At 46.4% G+C, this 21,693-nt stretch overlaps 1 protein-coding gene across 2 annotated transcripts in view; it reads left to right on the top strand.

Moving 5' to 3' along the window:
• LOC140408393 (dihydropyrimidinase-related protein 1-like) overlaps positions 1 to 21,693 on the top strand; it is a 91,174-nt gene that overhangs the window by 11,259 nt on the left and 58,222 nt on the right. For both annotated transcript variants that reach the window (XM_072495520.1, XM_072495521.1), the window contains exon 2: positions 14,409 to 14,497. In XM_072495520.1, the coding sequence (XP_072351621.1) occupies positions 14,409 to 14,497 (89 nt within the window). The remainder of the gene's footprint in view (positions 1 to 14,408; positions 14,498 to 21,693) is intronic.

Here is a 21,693-nt window from a genome sequence, read left to right as displayed (position 1 = left end):
GAGTTGCAGTTCAAACTCCCACTTCTATCCTTACCTGGACTACTTAATTCCACTTCTGTAAACCTTGTTTATCTCCACTTATACTTCAGCTCCAATGCTTCTTTAATGCTCATCCATTTTTCTTTATTCTTCCATGGGACGTTGGTATCGCTGGCAAGGCCAGCATTTATTGCCCATTCTTAATTGCCCTTGAACGGAGTGCTGATTTCACCCAGTGTTCTTCTAGCTTCAACCCGCCATGAAGTCCAGCCTGTCCAAAGGCAGACATCCATTTACTATCCCTCATTAAGTGCTTTTTGCCCATCAGCTTTGTCCTTGCTCCTCCTACCAAATGTGGGCAATTCAAAATCTTCAAATCTTGAAAATCCACTTCGACCTTGTACGCTGTGTTTTTGTGTATCTTCTCCTAAACCCTATTTCCCACCATTACTGTTAAATTGCTGATCAGTAAATTCTGCTTTTGCTCCTGGCCACCATGCCTGTTAACATTGTAAAGTGTTCTCTTGCATTTTGCTATCAGCCTGAAATAAAAATGGAATATTCTGGAAGTACTCAGAAAGTCTGGCAGCATCTGTGGAAAAAAAATTAGAGTTAATGTTTCAGTTCCATGGCCCTTCACCAGAACTGAGAGCACGTAGAGATGTAACAGTCTTTATGTGGAGCAGGGAGCGGGGGAAAAAACAAAAGGAAAGCTTATGATAGAGTGGAACGCAGGAGAGATTAAATGATAAAAGGGACGGTAGAGCACGTCAAAAGTTGATGGTAATGGGGCAAGTAAAGATAGGTCTAGAGAAAGTTTCAATGGGAAAGCAGAATCAATACCAACAGCTATTGCTCAAAAACAAAGACACAAAATTGCTCAAAAAAAAATGGAGAGAAAGGATACAGTTTGAAATTTTAGAACTCATTGTTAAAACTGTAAAGGGCCTTGTTGAAAGATGAGGTGCTGTTCCTCACATTTACGTTGAACTTCAATGGATGAGTACAGGAAGGCGAGGATAGAAAGGTCAAGAGCGGGGGTGGTGCAGTGGTTTAAAATGACAGACCACTGAAAGCTTATGGTCGCACATGCGGACTGAATGAAGGTGCTCCACAAAAGAGGTCACCTAACCGGTATCAGGTCTCCTCATTGTAGAGGAAACTGTTATGTATTTTTCCATTTCAGATTGTTTCCCATCTTATGCAACCTCTACCAAAGATCCAGGATTGAGCTTCCATAGAATCCCTACAGTGCAGAAGGAGGCCTGTTGGCCCATTGAATCTGCACCAAACCCTGTGAAAGAGTATTCTACCCAGGCCCACCCTTGGCCCTATCCCCATAACCCCATACATTAATGATGGCCAGTCAACCTACCCTGTGCATCTTTGGGTTGTGGGAAGAAACTGGAGCACCTGGAGGAAATCCATGCAGACACAGGGAGAACATGCAAACTTCACACAGACAGTCACCCATGGCCGGAATCGAACCCGGGTCCCTGGTGTCCCTGTGTCGCCAAAACCTCTCCTTCACAAAGATTGCCAGCTTCCAACTCTATAACACATGTCTCTGCCAATTCTGTCTATTTCAATTTGAAATATTCATCTATGACTTGATCACATTAAGACTCAAATATTCTAAATGCTGTCCTGGACAACATTCCATCTCTTACACACTGAAAACTTCAGTTTGTCCATAACCCACATTCTACCCAGATTTTTTTTCTGCTCGCCATTACCCCAGCTCTCAATTACCTACACCCAATCACCTACACCCAGAATTAAAATTCTTATCCTTTAGATTCCCTTTTTCAACACCATATTTCATCTGAACTCTCCATTTCTCTGTCTGCCGTCTTTTCCACTTCCTTTGCCCCACCATTGGTGGCCATGCCTTCAGCTGCTTAGGTTTCAGCCTCGGGAATTTTCTCCTTACATATTTCTCTCCAGCTCTTCAAACCTCTATTGTCCTTTAAGATCTACCTGAAAATCCATCTTGATCAAGTTTCCAATCAATTAACCCCAGGGGTGAGGGGGAGAGAGACAGAATGGTCACACTTCTTGCCTGCTTCTTTGATTAGGTTGCTGTTTTTTAACCTTTTGCCTCACCTTGCGACATGTGATCTATACAAAAGGCATTCTATAATAATAATAATTATCTTTATTGTCACAAGTAGACTTACATTAACACTGCAACGAGGTTACTGTGAAATACAAAATGTTGTTGGAAGATGTGTTGAAGAACACTCTCACTTTTTCTTCCAGTGAGTGGACAGTACACTGTATATGGTATATGTCAACAATCATTTTATAGAAGGGAATGTTGCTATTTAAAAAGAAAACACTACAAACAGTGAAAGTTGACTTGCGGGGCTAAAGTTTCCATTTGCATCTCATTCGAGGCATTTGCCAAACACTGAATCACTACAGTGCAGAAGGAGGCCAATCGGCCCATCGAGTCTGCACCGGCCCTTGGAAAGAGCACCCTACCCAAACCCACACCTCCACCCTAACCCCCCCCCCCCCCCCCCCCCCCACAACCCCACCTAACCTTTCTTGGGCACTAAGGAGCAATTTAGCACATCCAATCCAACTAACTTGCATATCTTTGGACTGTGTGAGGAAACTGGAGCACCCGGAGGAAACCCACGCAGACACGGGGAGAACGTGCAGACTCCGCACAGACAGTGACCCAAGCCGGGAATCTGATTTGGTGGGTCAGTTTCACTTACGCATTAGTAGTGAATTCTGCCCCATACTGATGTTGGAAACTTGCTGGGAAGGAGATGGGAAATTGTATCCACTCATCCCTTACAAGAGGTGATAAGTTCAATTAAATGGGAACAGGTACCTAAATGTGTATGGGAATGAAAATGTTGGCATTGTCCGCGAGGCTTGCTAATAGTTAATATTCATCGTACATATTTTGGTCTTTTCAAAAGCTGTGTGGGTAACAGAAATATCTGGCAAAAAACACAGTAATTGACCAAATAATGTGGAGGCTGGGATTGAGATTGTGGCAACATGACAGCATGCCTGGAAAGAGACTGATAAAAAGCGATTTCTGGGTTCATATAGAGTATGAACCTGGTACCAGCACGGTAGCATTGTGGATAGCACAATTGCTTCACAGCTCCAGGGTCCCAGGTTCGATTCCCGGCTTGGGCCACTGTCTGTGCGGAGTCTGCACATCCTCCCCGTGTGTGCGTGGGTTTCCTCCGGGTGCTCCGGTTTCCTCCCACGGTCCAAAGATGTGCAGGTTAGGTGGATTGGCCATGGTAAAATTGCCCTTAGTGTCCAAAATTGCCCTTAGTGCTGGGTGGGGTGACTGGGTTATGGGGATAGGGTGGAGGTGTTGACCTTGGGTAGGATGCTCTTTCCAAGAGCTGGTGCAGAAGTGCTTCTGCACTGTAAATTCTATGATAATCTACGATAATCATGACTCTGGGATACTTATCATCTGTAGATGTCATTGCAAGAAAGAATGGGTTTTCAGCTCTCTATTGACTTGGAGCCCATGTAGCCTGTTCTGTATTCTTATTGCCAGATTGATGTGGTGCTCCTCCTAAGTGGTGTGTGGGAGAGTGCTGGCAAATGGGGCTTTTGGTGCATCCTATCCCACTGGACATCTCTCTCTTGTTTACCTCTTCCTCAAAAATACCTAAGTAAAGTGGTATGTCCATAGGGGCGGCCATTGTAGCAATACTGTAGATACACTAGGAAAATGGTAATGTAAAAATATTTGCTACATAACATTCTGCAAAAGGAATTCTGATGGGCTGAGGAGAGATGTTAAAAGAACTCTTAGAGAGGAAATATGAAATAAAAATATCATAGAATATAAAATAGTGAGGTAATCCAAAGACTTGTAAATAACTGAAGAAGAATTGAGGTAATGATATGGCCCGGAATTCTCCGACCATTGGGATTCTCTCTGTTCCTGCTGGTGGTGTGGGATGGCTTCAATGGGAAATCCTATTGACAAATAGTGGGAGCAGGGAATCCCGACACCAGTAAACGGCGCAGCACCGCCAAACACACGGCTGGAGTAATGGAGAATCCAGTCCGTGGTTACTAAGAAATGCATGAGATTTCTGAGTGGCAGTCTCTGATGTTTTGACTTAGCACTGAGATGAGGAGGATTTTTTGTTCTGCTCAGTTGGTTGTGCATCTTTAGAACTCCCTAACCCAGTGGGATGTGGAATATCTGTCATTGGGCAGGATTCTCCGTTCCCCCAGCCGGGGCGCGGCGTTCGCTGGACTCCCGCTGCTGACCAATGAGACTTCCCGTTGAAGCCACACCACACCGCCGGGAAACCTGTGGGTGGGGTGTGCTGTCGGCAGAAACAGCGAACCCTAATAGCCGGAGAATTCTGGCCATTGAGTATGTTTAGAGATTGGCATTTAGAAATCTGTCAATGGCATAAAGAGATATGGGGATAGTATGGGAAAAAGGCATTTAAGTGGATGATCAACCATGATATTGAGTGACGGTGCAGGCTTGAAGGGCTGGATTTCCGATGTTCTGAGACATTTTGAGGTAGTTGTAAAGCACAGTTTTTAGGACGGATCATTGGCAGTGGTGGGTTTGACAATTGCAGTGTTGCTCATCTCATTAGGATAAGTGCAGTTAATTCTCCGACTTTAGTTTATTTTGTAGCACTGTTGGCTAAGATCTTCCAACCCCTCCCACCGATGTTAACGAAGATTACAATGGCTCACCAGCCATGCTGCGGGAGAATCCATGGCGGTGAGGGGTTGGAAATATCCCGCCATTGTGAAATGATGTTAGCAGTTGGCTAGATTATCTTAATTTCTCGGAAGTGTGATATTCTCTTGTTTATTGAAATTCTCCTGTTTATTGAAATTAAGAACCAAAAATTTGAATCCACAAATTTCTTAATAATTCCCCGTTAACAACAAATGGACAATTATAGAGGGGTTCATGCGATGATTCCTTTTTATTCAGTTAAAACTCCAAATAACTCCTGATTTAATACCTGCCAGTCAATCCAAACTATAGAACATCATAGATCGGCAAACAAACTGTTTAACCAGAGGAAGTTTTCAGTTAAACTATATTTTTAATGACCCCATGAGCTTGCTCAGGGATTGGGAACTGATTACCATATATTGTCCTGGAAAATGTGCAAATAATAATTGTTGAAACATCTTAGCTATTTATTAACTTATCAATTATTGCAAGAATAAAAACAAGAAAATAATTGTACAATATTAATTTGCCTGGGCAGGGCAGTAGTATCACTAAGATGTAATGAATGCTGCCAACTTGTTGTTAATTTTACAATGCTTTCTGGTCTATTTTAAACCATGGTTTTGTTACTCTTGGCTAGATATTCTATAAATAGAGAAAAAACGAAGTTATTTTTGACAATCCTGAGGATATCCTATCTTTCTATTCAAAACAGCTGATTATTTTCATATCACATTTATTAGTATGCTGAGAAACATTCCTGTGATCCATGACTTTTAAAAAAAGCATGAATTGAGTGGTGTTATCAATTAATGTAAAAATTCACAGAGGCACGGTGGCACTGCTGCCTCACAGCGCCGGGGACCTGGGTTCAATTCTGGCCTCGGTGACAGTCTGTGTGGAGTTTGTACGTTCTCCCAGTGTCTACGTGGGTTTCCTTCGGGTGCTCCGGTTTCCTCCCACATTCCAAAGATGTGCAAGTTAGGTAGATTGGCCATGATAAATTTCCCCTTAATGTCCAAAGATGTGCAGGTTGGCTGGGGTTATGGGGATAGGCTGGGGAGGGGGGCCTAGGTGTGGTGCTCTTTCAGAGCGTCAGTGCAGATTTTGTCTGTGTGAAGTTTGCACATTCTCCCATATCTGTGTGGGTTTCCTCCGGGTGCTCTGGTTTCCTCCCACAGTCCAAAGATGTGCAGGCTAGGTGGATTGGCCATGCTAAGGTGCCCCTTAGTGCCCAAAGGTTGGGTGGGGTTACAGGGAAAGGGTGGGTGGGGGATTGGGCCTAGGTAGAGGTGGCCTTTCGAAGGATCGGTGCAGACTCTATGGGCCAAATGGCCGCCTCCTGCACTGTAGGTATTCTGTGATTCGATGCACCAAATGGCTTCCTTCTGCACTGTAGGTATTCTACGGCGCATGAGCCATGCAAAGAATGTAGTACAGACATTACTGAGTATTTTTGGTCAAGGAAGCTGGCATAATGATGTTGCAGGCAGCAAATGTTTCCATTGTTCCTGCAAATTGAGTTTGAAAGTCTTCACTGCCCACAAGCAATGTTCCCCCAAACTGAGGTATGGGCAGCAGTAATACCAATCCTAGATTGGGATCGCCCCACCATTCAACAAGCACTAAATACCTTGCTAATTGTCAGTCTCATGCATAGATACTTGAAGAATTACTTGTGCAAATGTAATTAAGTAAACTCTAACATTGTTTGACTTTGGAGGCCACAAGTGTAGGTTACATATCACTAAATCCATCAGTTCTATTTCATGAGAGACTGTGTCAAATACAGCTCTACAACGCTGCAGTACGACGCTGAATTTTATTTGAGGGAAGTTACCTGCTGGGAACAGAGGATGAGTGAATTTACCTCATAAATGTTAAACCCAGATTCCTAAAACCATAGAACCATAGAATTCCTACAGTGTAGAAGGAAGCCATTCAGCACATCGATACTGTACTGACACTCTGAAAAAGTACCCTACTTAGGTCCACTAGCCAACCCTATCCTCGTAACCCTATCCAACCTGCACATCGTTGGACACTAAGGGGCAATTTACAATGGCCAATCCACCTAACCTGCATATCTTTGGACTATGCAAGGAAACCGGAGCATCTGGAGGAAACCCACGCAGACACTGGGACAACGTCCAAACTCCAGACAGACACCAAGGGTGGAATTGAACCTGGGTCCCTAGCGTTGCGAGGCAGCAGTACTAACTACAGTGCCACCATACACCGTGCCCTTCAGCAGCACCTTCTCAGTATTGCCACAACCAACACGCATTGTTCACAGATTACAGATCCCTCTCATATTCTGACAAATTATTGCATACTCCTCAAATGTATTTTCCATTACTTACAGAGCTAAGCAACACTCTCCCAAGCCCTCAGATACTCAGACCCGTCTGCTGCTTCCAAACCCTGAGTTCCTCTTTCCCAGTATTTTCATTTCCATACAAACTGGATACAACACTTGAGCCCAGAAATACTGTAACATGCCATGTAATCAAAATGCAATTTCACTGATTCGTCATTTAAATAATGCTTCATTACGTAAGAATATAAGAACTAGTAGCAGGAGCGGGAAATTCAGCCCCTCAAGCCCGCTCCCCACTCAATATCATCATGGCTGATCTAATCCCAGCCTCAAATCCACTTTCCTGCCCATTCTCCATAACCCTTCAACCCGTTACCAATGAAACATCTGTTTATCTCCTCCTTAAATTTACTCAATGTCCCAGCGTCCACCACACTCTGGGGTAGTGAATTCCACAGATTCACAGCCCTTTGAGACAAGTCATTTCTCCTCATCTCTGTTTTAAATCTGCTTCCCTTAATCCTGAAACTACGACCTCTCGTTCTAGATTATCCCACAAGAGGAATCATTCGCTCTACGTCTACTTTGTTAGAACCTTTATCATCTGATATACCTCAATTAGATTCCCTCTCATTCTTTTAAACCCAGGAGAGTTTAGAACTAAACTACTCAATCTCTCTTCATCAGAGTAACCCCTCATCTCTGGAATCAATCTAGTGAACTTTCTCGAATGCAACAACATCCCTTCTTAAATAAGGGGACCAAAACTGTGCACAGAACTCCAGGTGTGGTCACACCAATGCTTTGTACTCTATTCCTTTAGCTATAAATGCCAAAATTCCATTTGCCTTCCCTATTACCTGCTATATCTGCATGCTAGTTTTCTGTGATTCATGCATGAGGACACCCAGGTCCCTCTGCACCGAAGCACTCTGATATCTCTCTCCATTTAGCTAATAAGTTGCCTTTCCATTTTTCGGACATTGGTATTTTTCCTTCCACTGGAATCTTTCCCAAATCTGGGAAGTTTCCTAGAAGACCTTTGGATATAGGCCACTAAGCCCTGGGGACTTGTTTGCCTTCAATCCCAGTAGTTTGTTTAGTACCTTTTCTCTATTGATGCTGATTGTTCTATGTTCCCCCCTTGCTATTACCTCTGAAGTACATGTTCCCCCCTTGCTATTACCTCTGAATGGTGGGTGGCACAGTGGTGCAGTGGTTAGCACTGCTGCCTCATGGCGCTGAGATCCCGGGATTGACTCTGGCCCCGGGTCACTGTCCGTGTGGAGTTTGCGCATTCTCCCCGTGTCTGCATGGGTCTCACCACCACAAACCCAAAGGATGTGTAGGGTAGGTGGATTGGCCACGCTAAATTGCCCCTTAATTGGAAAGAAAATAATTGGGTACTCTAAAATTTAAAAAAAGAGAAAAAGATACTATCGGAATGGTACTAGCGCCCTCCACTGCGAAAACTGAGGCAACATATTGATTTAGCGTCCCTGTTATTTCTGTGTTCCCCACTATTAACTCCCAGGTCTGATCCTCCAAGGGACCAACATTCACTTTAGCTACTCTCTTCCCTTTTATATACTGATAGAAGCTTTTGTGATCCATTTTTTATATTTGCATTAGTATTCTTTCATAATTTACATTTGCTCTTTTTATAACTTTTTTAGTTTGTTGAAATGTAAAAGTTTTGCAATTATCCAGCCTGCCACAGGCCTTTGCAACAGTTTATGTCTTATTTTTTGTCTTTAACATTGTTGCTTAGCCTTGGGGGTACTTTCCCCCATTACAATCTTTCTTCCTCTTTGGAATATATATTAGTTGGGAGGAATTTGATATCGCCTTAAACAACTATCACTGCTCATCAACTGTCCGACCTTTTAGTCTTCCTGCCCAGTCCACTTGGACCAAATCTGTCTTCATGCCTAAGTAATTACCTTTGTTTTACTCCAGAATGCTAGTTTGGGACTTGGGTTTCGCACCCTCAGACTGAATTTGAAATTCTACGATGCAGTGATTACTCTTGCCTAGAGGATCTTTAACTATCAGGCCATTAATTAATCCCTCCTCATCACGCACAAAACATTTATTCACCTCAATGAGAGGTGTCCATTTCAGAAACTCTCTTTCCTTTAACTTCCTTCAAGATGTGTGAGACTGAGTGAGTGTGTGGGGCTGTGAGAGTTGAGTGAGTGTGAGGGCGTGAGTGAGTGTGTGGGCAGAGAGAGTTGAGTGAGTGAGTGTGAGGGTGTGAGTGAGTGTTTGGGACAGTGAGAGTTGAGTGAGTGTGAGGGTGTGAGTGAGTGTGTGGGCAGAGAGAGTTGAGTGAGTGAGTGTGAGAGTGTGAGTGAGTGTGTGGGGCTGTGAGTGTTGAATGAGTGTGAGGGCGTGGGTGAGTGTGTGGGCAGAGAGAGTTGAGTGATTGAGGGAGTGAGTGAGTGTGGGCAGAGAGAGTTGCGTGAGTGAGTGAGTGAGTGTGAGGGAGTGAGTGAGTGTGTGGGGCAGGAAGAGTTGAGTGAGTGAGTTAGTGTGAGGGAGTGAGTGAGTGAGTGTGAGGGAGTGAGTGAGTGTGTGGGGCAGTGAGAGTTGAGTGAGTGAGTGAGTGTGTGGGGCAGTGAGAGTTAAGTGAGTGAGTGTGAGGGGGTGAGTGAGTGAGTGATTGTGAGGGACTGAGTGAGTGTGTGGGCAGAGAGAGTTGAGTGAGTGAGTGAGTGTGAGGGAGTGAGTGAGTGAGTGATTGTGAGGGACTGAGTGAGTGTGTGGGCAGAGTGAGTTGAGTGAGTGAGTGAGTGTGTGGGGCAGGGAGAGTTGAGTGAGTGAGTGAGTGAGTGTGAGGGAGTGAGTGAGTGTGAGGGAGTGTGGGGCAGGGAGAGTTGAGTGAGTGAGTGAGTGTGAGGGACTAAGTGAGTGTGTGGGGCAGTGAGAGTTGAGTGAGTGAGTGTGAGGGAGTGAGTGAGTAAGTGTGTGGGGCAGTGAGAGTTGAGTGAGTGAGTGAGTGAGGGAGTGAGTGAGTGTGTGGGGCAGTGAGTTAAGTGAGTGAGTGTGAGGGAGTGAGTGAGTGTGTGGGGCAGGGAGAGTTGAGTGAGTGAGTGAGTGTGAGGGAGTGAGTGAGTGAATGTGAGGGAGTGAGTGAGTGCGGGGCAGGGAGAGTTGAGTGAGTGAGTGTGAGGGACTGAGTGAGTGTGTGGGGCAGTGAGAATTGAGTGAGGGAGTGAGTGAGTTAGTGTGTGGGGCATTGAGAGTTGAGTGAGTGAGTAAGTGAGTGTGAGGGAGTGAGTGAGTGTGAGGGAGTGAGTAAGTGTGTGGGCAGAGAGAATTGAGTGAGTGAGTGTGAGGGAGTGATGAGTGAGTGTGTGGGACAGTGAGAGTTGAGTGAGTGAGTGAGTGTGTGGGACAGGGAGTTGAGTGATTGAATGAGTGAGTGTGTGCGGCAGTGAGAGTTGAGTGAGTGAGTGTGAGGGAGTGAGTGGGGCTGTGAGAGTTGAATGAGTGAGTGTGAGGGAGTGAGTGAGTGTGTGGGGATGGGAGAGTTGAGTGAGTGAGTGTGAGGGAGTGAGTGAGTGTGTGGGCAGAGAGAGTTGAGTCAGTGAGTGTGTGGGACAGGGAGTTGAGTGATTGAATGAGTGAGTGTGTGCGGCAGTGAGAGTTGAGTGAGTGAGTGTGAGGGAGTGAGTGGGGCTGTGAGAGTTGAATGAGTGAGTGTGAGGGAGTGTGTGGGGATGGGAGAGTTGAGTGAGTGAGTGTGAGGGAGTGAGTGAGTGTGTGGGCAGAGAGAGTTGAGTCAGTGAGTGTGTGGGACAGGGAGTTGAGTGAGTGAATGAGTGAGTGTGTGTGACAGTGAGAGTTGAGTGAGTGAGTGAGTGTGAGTGTGTGGGGATGGGAGAGTTGAGTGAGTGAGTGAGGGAGTGAGTGAGTGTGTGTGGCAGTGAGAGTTGAGTGAGTGAGTGTGAGTGTGTGGGGATGGGAGAGTTGAGTGAGTGAGTGAGGGAGTGAGTGAGTGTGTGGGGCAGTGAGAGTTGAGTGAGTGAGTGTGAGGGAGTGAGTGGGTATGTGGGGCAGTGAGAGTTGAGTGAGTGAGTGAGTGTGAGGGAGTGAGTGAGTGTGAGGGAGTGAGTGAGTGTGAGGGAGTGAGTGAGTGAGTGTATGGGGCAGGGAGAGTTGAGTGAGTGAGTGTGAGAGAGTGATTGAGTGTGTGGGGCAGTGAGAGTTAAGTGAGTTGAGTGAGTGAGTGTGAGGGAGTGAGTGAGTATGTGGGGCAGTGAGAGTTGAGTGAGTGAGTGAATAAGTGTGAGTGAGTGAGTGAATGTGAGTGAGTGAGTGTGTGGGGCAGGGAGAGCTGAGTGAGTGAGTGAATGAGTGTGAGTGAGTGAGTGAATGTGAGTAAGTGAGTGAGTGTGTGGGGCAGGGAGAGTTGAGTGAGTGAGTGAATGAGTGTGTGAGTGTGTGGGGCAGGGAGAGTTGAGTGAGTGAGTGTGTGGGGCAGGGAGAGTTGAGTGAGTGAGTGAGTGAGTGTGTGAGTGTGTGGGGCAGGGAGAGTTGAGTGAATGAGTGTGTGGGGCAGGGAGAGTTGAGTGAGTGAGTGAGTGTATGGGGCAGGGAGAGTTGAGTGAGTGAGTGTGAGAGAGTGATTGAGTGTTTGGGGCAGTGAGAGTTAAGTGAGTTGAGTGAGTGAGTGTGAGGGAGTGAGTGAGTATGTGGGGCAGTGAGAGTTGAGTGAGTGAGTGAATAAGTGTGAGTGAGTGAGTGAATGTGAGTGAGTGTGTGTGTGGGGCAGGGAGAGCTGAGTGAGTGAGTGAGTGAGTGTGTGGGGCAGGGAGAGTTGAGTGAGTGAGTGAGTGAGTGTGTGGGGCAGGGAGAGTTGAGTGAGTGAGTGAGTGAGTAAGCCTTTCTCCCAGTCTCAGGATTCTCACTCACTTTCACCACCCCACCAACATATGCACATGCACCCACTCACAATGGGTGAGAGTGAGTGAGTGAGCATATTGAGATTGTGAGTGAGCCATATACGCACACACTAAACCTTCTCACCTGGTCATTTTTATTAATTACTCTTTTTAACTTATCAAATGAATGCTATGACATTGCTTTACTTTCCCTCAGCAGTTTTTGATTTCCTTAATACCGCAACGTTTTTTTGAAATTCAGTTAATTGTTCTGCCAAATGTTAACTTTTCTACAATTGTTCACCCGGCTCCTTGAATGACAGAAAAAGGAAAATGTGGCTCCCCGAAGTGAAAAGGTTGGACAGGCCTGCTATAAATTGTCAGAGGTGCCTTCTTTTGGATGGGATGTTAAACCGAGGCCCATTGTCTTCCCTCTCACGTGGTTATAAAAGATCCCATGACACAGTTTCGAAGAACTGCAAGGAAGATAGCTCTGATGTCCGGGCCAATAGTTATCCCTCAATGAATACTGGGAAAAACTGTTTATCTAGTCATTATCACCATGCTGTTTATGGGAGCTTTCTGTGCACAAATAACTTGCTGTGTTTCCTGCACTTACAACAATAACCACATTTCAGAAGTACTGCATTGGTTGTTACGCAGTTTGAGATGTCTGGTGACTATGAAGTCTTTCTATTCTCTCTCCTACTCCCATTGAAAAACCACGCTAAAGTAGGAATTAAATATTAGGAAGTGATTTCCATTTGCTAAGGACCTAAAAGCAATCTGTATGGATTATATTAGGCGACCATTATCTATTGGTTTATAGGTTGAATGTTTGTCATGGTAATCCGGTTTAGAAAGTGGTTTCAGATTTTAAGGTTCAATCTCTGCTTCTTCCTTAAATTGAGATCAGTGTTCTATTTTGCAGATATTTTGTTCACACTTGACAGCTACTTGGATAAACGGAGATTTTGCTGCTATTTCTACCTGCACAAGATGGCCTCCCAGGCAATCAGAAAGATTATTGTCAGCTTGTCTTAGCATTGCCCCACATTATGGGATGGTTTCCAAAACACAGTGCTGGCACAAAAGCCTTTTCAAGGTTTTCTCAAGGAAACTCAGCACTATTGTACACAGTTGGGACAATTCCAAAGCATGTACAGAGCTGGTTTCGCCCTGTGTAACCTGCTGGACATGAAAATGAATTGGAAAGAAAAAGAAGGGGCTAATGTCAGATAACATGAGGAAATGAGTTCGCTATCATATTTATACTTCTCAGTATAAAATCACAAATCTTCTCCATTAGGTGGATGAGTATGTGTTCGTTATGACTTCTGTGTAATAGTGCTATGGGATCTTTTACATCCACTAGAGATGTCGGACGATAGGCCTCGGTTTAACATTTCATCCAAAAAAACAGTTCAAAGCAACAAATAGCTTGTTAACAGTATTTTTTTTCCCTGTAATCTTTTTATTGGCACTTTTCATATTTATAAACAATTGTATATATACATAACATTTTTCTTACCTGTGTTAATTTGCTTTATTGTACAGAAAGGTTTATCCAGTCCTTTAAATTTTTTTTTTACCCTATATATATTTTGCTGCCCTCTGGTTCGGTCTATGGTCCCTTCTGTCTTCCCCCCTCCCTCCTACCCCCCTCCTCCCTTGCCCCCCTCCCCCCTCCCTTGCGTACTCCCCCTGTTGTTCCCCCCCCCCCCCTGTTGGCTTCAACTGTGCTTTGCTTTTGTGTTCAGGGAACCCTCTTTGTTGTTTTCCCACCTTCCTTCTGACCTCTTCTCCCCCCCCCACCTGGGTGGTGCGTATTTTTGGGCTCAAATGTTGTATCCTGTTTGTGTAGAAAGAGGAACTCAGGGTTTGGAAGCGGCAGAAGAGTCTGAATGTCTGAGAGTTTGGAGAAGGTTGTATAGAAGACAATCTGCAAGTAATGGAAAATGCATTTGTGGAGTATACAAGAAGTTGTCAGGGATCTGTGGGATATGAGAGTCAGTCTTCAGTTACCTGTTGCCATACAAATAATAAAATGAATTTTTGTTTCCTATGTTTTATACACTAATGGACTTTTGTTGATGAATCACATGTGCATCTGAAAGGATTTGGGTTTCTACAGGAACTTGTGTACGTTTTTGTCCTAGTACTTTTTACCCATTACTTTTCTATCAATTCTCTTGTAAGGGTCAGGATATCTCTCCTAAAGTTCTACTTGTTTGAACCAGGACAGTGGGTAAGGGTTGGCTAATAGACTGTGCAATTACCACAGTAGACTCTGTTACCCAGAGGAAATTTGGTCACAAATGTATTTCTTCTTGCAAATTGCTTCCAACTATCCATTAATGAATCTTTCCATACTGTGTATAATTGCTGTTTAATTTACCTTTAGTTAAAGCTTTTTAACGCCTTGAATGTATCCTGCTTATTTGAAAAAAAAACCACTTTGCTTTTGGTCTTTCATTCATAGGTTTGGTCAATTTTGTTTCCTTTGTAGAGTGATCGAATACTTATTAAAGGTGGGAGGATCATCAATGATGACCAGTCCTGCTATGCTGATATTTATCTCGAAGATGGAATCATAAGGTAAGCATCTAGGTCAAATTCGTATGTGGCTATGCTTTCTTATGACAGCATTTCTATTGCCCAAAGTAAATTGCCAATATATATATATATACATGCATATAATATATTATATATATATAAATAAGGATCTGGAAAATAAGTCGATATTAGCAATGGATAGGAAATGCAATACAGATCTGTGTGTGTACTGAAAACTTAAGCCTGAACCAGCATTTAAATCCTGATGGTCATTTGTAAAAATAAGCAGATTAACTCCTGTTAAGACTGTGATTAAGAAATTAAGCAAACTGATGGAGCTGCAGGTCCTGATGGACTTACATAGAACATAGAGTGCAGAAGGAGGCCATTCGGCCCATCGAATCTGCACCAACCCTCTTAAGCCCTCACTTCCACCCTACCCCCGTAACCCAATAACCCCTCCTAACCTTTTTGGTCACTAAGGACAATTTATCATGGCCAATCCACCTAACCTGCACATCTTTGGACTGTGGGAGGAAACCGGAGCACCTGGAGGAAACCCACGCAGACACAGGGAGAACGTGCAGACTCCGCACAGACAGTGACCCAGCGGGGAATGGAACCTGGGACCCTGGTGCTGTGAAGCCACAGTGCTATCCACTTGTGCTACCGTGCTGCCCCAACCTCTTCCCATGGTCTTAGAAGAGGTGGACAATGAAGGAATAGATGCGTCACTGTTAATTTTCCAACACTCGTTGGATTCTGGAAAGGTTCCATCAGACAGGAAAATAGAAAATTCAAGAAGGGGGGGAAGGCGAAAACAGGAAGCTATGGGCCAGTTAGTTTGGCGTCTGTTGTCGAGAAGGTGTTAGAATCGGTCATTAAGGAGTTTATAGCTGGGTAACTGGGAAGGGTCAACATGATTTTGTGAAAGGGAAAGCATGTTTAGCCAAATTATTTTTTTATAAATTCAGAGTACCCAATTAATTTTTTCCAATTAAGGGGCAATTAAGGTGGCCAATCCACCTAGCCTGCACATCTTTGGGTTGTGGGGGTGAAACCCACGCAAACACGGGAAGAATGTGCAAACTCCACACGGACAGTGACCCAGAGCCGGGATCGAACCTGGGACCTCGGCGTCATGAGGCAGCAAGGCTAACCCACTGCCACCGTGCTGCCCCATGTTTAGCCAAATTATTGGAGTTCTGTGAAGGAGTAATGAGCGTTGTGGATAAAGGGTCAGTACTGTGACCACTGCTGTTCACAATTGACATGAAAGATTTTTAGAATCAAAAACCATTTGTGGGTGACACAAAAAGCCGGATTCTTCCGCCCCGCCCACTGCACGTTCGCCATGGGCGGGACGCAGACCATGTAAAGGTCCATTGATCTTGGGCAGGAATGTCTGGTCACCGGGCGGGCATGGCTGTAGAATCCCACCCAAAATTGGCCAGCGGGGGTGAGGGGTGTGCGACAAGTTAGTCTGAGGAGGGCTGCAGCAAGCTACAGGAGGACATTAAAAACATGCAGAATAAGTAAATAATTGGCAAATGAGGTTCAACACCAGATACCAGAAATGTTGGAGAATGAAAGGTTTAGCGAGAGGGAAGAACTGAGGGAGAAGAGAAATGGTACTGGGAAAATTGATGGGATTGAAGGCCTGAGAATCTGCATCCCAGAGTGCTTAAGGAGGTGGCTCTGGAAATAGTGGATGCATTGGTGGTCATCTTCCGGGATTCTATAGACTCTGGAACTGTCCCTGCAGTTTGGAGGGCAGCTCACATCACTCCAATATTCAAAAAGGGAGGTAGAGAGAAAGCAGGGAATTATAGACCAGTAAGCCTAACATCGGTAGTGGGGAAAATGCGTGAATCCATTATCAAGGACTTTATCGCAGAACATTTGGAAAGCAGTGGAGATGTTACCAATGATGGGTGTGTCCAGAACCAAGGGTCACAGTCTGAGGATTCAGGATAAACCATTTTGGACAGATATAAGGAGACATTTCTTCACCCAAAGAGTGATGAGCCTGTGCAATTCATGACCACAGGAAGTAGATGCTAAAACATTGAATATATTAAAAAGGCAGCTAGATATAGCACTTGGCGAGAATGGGATCAAAAGCTATGGGAAGAAAGCTGAATTAGGCTATTGAGTTGGATGATCAGCCATGATCGTGATGAATGGCGTAGGAGGCTCAAAGGGCCAAAAGGCCTCCTCATGCTCCTATCTTCTATGTACCTATGTATGTAACACGGATAAATGTAAGGTATTACATTTTGGTAGGAAGAATACGGATATCACTTCTGACTAGAAAGGCAGAAAAGTGGCAGATGGAATTTAACCCTGAAAAGTGTGAGGTGATACACATTTTGGAAGGAGTGATGTGACAAGGAAGTATTCAATGAATGGTCTGACACTGGGAAGTTCCGAGGAACAAAGGGACCTTGGCATATTTGCCCAAAGATATCTGAAGGCAGAAGGGCAGGTTAATAGGGTGGTGAAAAAGGCATATGGGACACTTGCCTTTAGCAATCGAGGCATAGATTACAAAAGCAGGGAGGTCATGTTGGAGTTGTATAGAACTTTAGTGAGGCCAAAGCTGGAGTGTGTGCATTTCTGGTCGCCACATTATAGGAAGGAAGTAATTGCACTGGAGTGGGTGCAGAGGTGATTCAACAGGATGTAGCCTGGGATGGAACATTTAAGTTATGAAGAAAAGAGGACTTCCGGTGGCGGCTATGAAGGAATAGGTCGCACATTTGGTGGCTCCTGCTCGGGTTGGACTTTTGAACCTTTTCCCCCGATTTTTTGTCGGACTTGATTTGGTAAATTGATGGTAGAGGTAATTGTGGAGTGGATTCCTACATCGGTGCATGGAGAGGCAGACTAGAAGTGCTCGCAAAGGAAGAAATAGACGAACAGAGAAGGCTTGGGCTGAAGCTGCAGCGGGAAAAAACATGGCGGACGACCGGGGTCCTGGCTTGTCGACCCTGCGGTCGATGGAGCAGCTGATGCAGTTTATTCAGGAGGGCTTCGCCAAGCATAAACAGGAATGCTTGGACCCAATTAAAGAATCAATTGCGCGGCTGGAACTTAGACTGGATGCCCAAGACCGGGCGATCCAGAAAGTAGAGAAGGCGCTGGCTGAGCAGGAGGATCATCAAACTGCGGTGGAGTTGGAGGTGGGGATGCTGAGAGACCAGCAGAAAAGGCTCCTGGAGAAGGTGGAGGACCTAGAGAATAGGTCCCGCCGGCAGAACTTGAGAATCGTCAATCTGCCGGAGGGGTCCGAAGGAGCGGACACTGGGGCTTACATAGCGGGCATGTTCAAGAAGTTACTGGGGGATGGGACTTTCTCCCGACCCTTGGAGGTGGACAGGGCTCACAGAGCGCTCGCGAGGAAGCCACCTGTGGGGGACCCCCCGAGGGCAATGGTGGTGAGATTCCACAGGTACTTGGACAAGGAGCGCATTTTATGGTGGGCCAGGCAGACACGGAGTTGTAAATGGGAGAACAGTAGCCTGAGGATCTATCAGGATCTGAGTGCGGATGTAGCCTGGAGAAGAGCGATATAGTCAGATATAGTCGACTCTTTTTAAGAAAAAGTTGAAGTTTGGACTGCTGTATCCGACCCATCTTTGGGTCACGTATGAGGAGCAACATTTTTATTTTGAGTCGCCCGAGGAAGCGATGGACTTCGCTAGAAGGAAAGTACTGGTGGCAGACTGAGATCTTTGACCTTTGCTGCAGATCTCCTGTTTAAAGAAGTGTCTTGTTTTTTGGATGTTATCTTTCATGCCTTCTGTATTGGGGCCTGTTGCAGAGCTGAGTGAGCTGAAGTTTACATTTGCACTGATGGGGGATGGAGGAGTGTTTGTTAGATGTTGGATCTTCCGTTTGATCTTTTCTTTGTTTTTCGTGTTTTTTTTTCGGGCAATTGTGTCGGGATTGTTTTTCTTTTGAATATGTGAGTCTGAGTGTGGGGGGGGGAACAATAGGTGGGAGAATGTCTGGCGCCATGGGCTGGGGTCACCAAGCTAGCTGGGCGGGCTAGCTCACGGAAGCGCAGTGGGGGGGGCGAGCAGATGTTATGCTTGTTGAAGGGGTTGATTTACATAGCGCTGATACTAGGGGGGGGAGGGGGGAAATGGTCTGCTGACGGGGAGGGGCGTTTGCTGTAGGTCGGGGGCGGAGGCGGCTTAAGGGCGGGCCAGCGGATGCGTGGGGCGTGGGCTGGAGACTGGCCCAAGAAAGGTTATGGCTGATCGGCGAAGGGAGGGGGGAGGTGCGGTGAGCTGATCACATGGAATGTATGAGAGCTAAATGGGCCAGTTAAGAGGACACGCGTGTTTGTGCATTTGAGGGGACTGAAGGCGGACGTGGTAATGTTACAGGAGACGCACCTTAGAGTAACTGATCAAATTAGATTAAGGAAGGGAAGGGTCGGACAGGTTTTTCACTCGGGTGTTGGACTCGAAGACAAAGGGGTCGCGATCCTGATTAATAAGCGAGTGCTATTTGAAGCGGGAAGAATAGTTGCAGATGTGGGAGGTCGGTACATAATGGTTAGTGAGAAGCTGGAGGGGTTGCCGGTGGTACTAGTGAATGTGTACGCGCCAAATTGGGATGATGTGGAGTTTATAAAGAGGAAGTTGGGGAAGATCCCGGACCTGGATTCGCATAAGCTGGTCATGGGAGGGGACTTCAACACTGTTATCGACCCTGGGTTAGACCGGTCGAGCTCAAGGATGGGCAGGGTGCCAGCAATGGCAAAGGAGCTAAATGGGTTCATGGAGCAAATGGGGGGGGGGGGGGGGGGGGGGGGCGTGGACCCATGGAGATTTGGGCAGCCGAGAGTGAAGGAATTCTGCTTCTACTCACATGTGCATAAAGTTTACTCGGGTGGAGCATATACACTAGTATGGACTGTTTGGTCAAATGGCCTGTTCCTGTGTCCATGTATCCTGCTTTAGAATAATAATCCTTTTTGGAATTGCACACGATTAACAAGTAAGGACCATGTTGTATAGTTAGGATTAATATTTTTCTGGTCCAGTGTAGATAGTCCTTGCAAGCCTCAAAAAATTCACTAATAAAACAGGATTTTGTCCCATTTGAACCTTTTCAGAAATCAACTACATTGTAAAGGTTTTGAATTAGTATGATAGATTTTTCAAGAGCCTGCAATGAGTCAATAACGAGTCCCTCAGTAATCAACATTCTTGCACCGAGGGACGAGACAGGGGTGTCCCTTGTCCCCCCTGCTCTTCGCACTGGCGATTGAACCCCTGGCTATGGCATTGAGGGATTCAAGGAACTGGAGGGGGTTGGTGCGGGGTGGGGAGGAGCATAGGGTGTCACTTTATGCGGACGACCTGCTGCTGTATGTGGCGGACCCGGTGGGAGGAATGCCAGAGGTAATGAGGATTCTTAGGGAATTTGGGGACTTTTCGGGGTACAAACTCAACATGGGGAAGAGTGAGCTGTTCGTAGTTCATCCAGGGGACCAGGAGAGGGGGGTTGGCGAGCTCCCACTAAAAAGGGTGGAGAGGAGCTTCAGGTATTTGGGGGTCCAGGTGGCCAGGAGCTGGGGGGCCCTGCATAGGCTTAATTTTACAAGGCTGGTGGAGCAAATGGAGGAGGAGTTCAAGAGGTGGGACGCGTTGCTGCTGTCCTAGGCGGGTAGGGTGCAGTCAATCAAAATGACGGTGCTTCCAAGGTTTTTGGTCCTGTTCCAGTGCCTCCCCGTGTTTATCCCGAAGGCTTTTTTCAGGCGAGTTAACAGGAGTGTAATGGGGTTTGTGTGGGCGCGAGGGACTCTGAGGGTGAGAAGGGTGTTCCTGGAGCGGAGTAGAGGTAGGGGGGGACTGGCGCTGCCCAACCTCTATGGGTACTACTGGGCCGCTAATGCGACGATGATGCGCAAGTGGGTGATGGAGGGGGAGGGGTCTGCATGGAAGAGGCTGGAGACGGCGTCCTGTGTGGGTACGAGTCTGGGGGCGCTGGCAACGGCGCCGCTGCCGCTCCCTCCAAGGAGGTATACCACGAGCCCGATGGTGGTGGCGGCCCTCAACGTTTGGGGGCAGTGGAGGCGGCATAGGGGAGAAGTTGGGGCCTCGGTGTGGACCCCATTATAGGGGAAACCACCGGTTCGCCCCAGGTAGAACAGGAGGAGGGTTTGCGGGGTGGCACAGGGCAGGAATACGAAAGTTGGGGGACCTGTTTGTGGACGGGAAGTTCGCGAGCCTGGGTGAGCTGGAGGAGAAGTACGGGCTCCCCCCGGGGAACACCTTCAGGTACTTACAGGTAAGGGCGTTTGCCAGACGGCAGGTGGTGGAATTCCCGTGGCTACTGCCACACACAGTACCAGACAGGGTGCTCTCGGGGGGGTGGGTGGGAGTGGGGAAGACCTTGGAAACCTACCAGGTGATGCAGGAGGAGGAGGAGGCCTCGGTGGTGGAGGTAAAAGGTAAGTGGGAGGAGGAGTTGGGAGAGGAAATTGAAGAAGGGACGTGGGCAGATGTCCTGGGGAGGGTGAACTCTTCCTCATCGTGCGCGAGGCTCAGCCTCATACAGTTTAAGGTGCTGCACAGGGCACACATGACCGGGACAAGGATGAGCCGGTTCTTTGGGGGTGAGGACAGGTGTGTTAGGTGCTCAGGGAGCCCAGCAAACCACACCCATATGTTCTAGTGTGTCAAGGGTGGTAGGATCCAGGGTCAAACCGGGCTGGGGACTCGCAATATTTGGGGTGGCAGAGGAGCCGGGAGTGCAGGAGGCGAAAGAGGCTGGAATTCTGGCCTTTGCGTCCCTGGTAGCCCGGCGAAGGATTCTCCTTCAGTGGAACGATGCGAGGCCCCCAAGCGTGGAATCCTGGATCAGCGATATGGCAGGGGTTCATTTAAGTTGGAGAGGGTGAAATTCACCTTGAGAGGGGTTGGTACAAGGGTTCTTTAGACGGTGGCAACCGTTCTTAGACTTCCTGGCAGAACGAAAGACATTGGTCAATGGTAGCAGCAGCTCGGGGGGGGCGGGGGGGGTTACCTTATTTTTGTTTTTGTTATTTACACTGAAGGGTCTGAGGGGGTGTATATACCTGTTGTGTTAAGTCGGGGTGTTAATGTTAATTTATTATTTATGTACAGGGGTGGGTGTATGGGGGGGTTGCTTTTCTAGATTGTGTTTTGTACTTAACCCTGTTGGGTTCTTTTTTTTCATTTTGTTATTGATATTTT

The sequence above is a fragment of the Scyliorhinus torazame genome, chromosome 3 (genome assembly GCF_047496885.1).
Source record: "Scyliorhinus torazame isolate Kashiwa2021f chromosome 3, sScyTor2.1, whole genome shotgun sequence".
Lineage (NCBI taxonomy): Eukaryota > Metazoa > Chordata > Chondrichthyes > Carcharhiniformes > Scyliorhinidae > Scyliorhinus > Scyliorhinus torazame.
The sequence above is the reverse complement of the archived record's forward strand: the minus strand, read 5'-3'. Positions and strand labels throughout refer to the sequence as shown.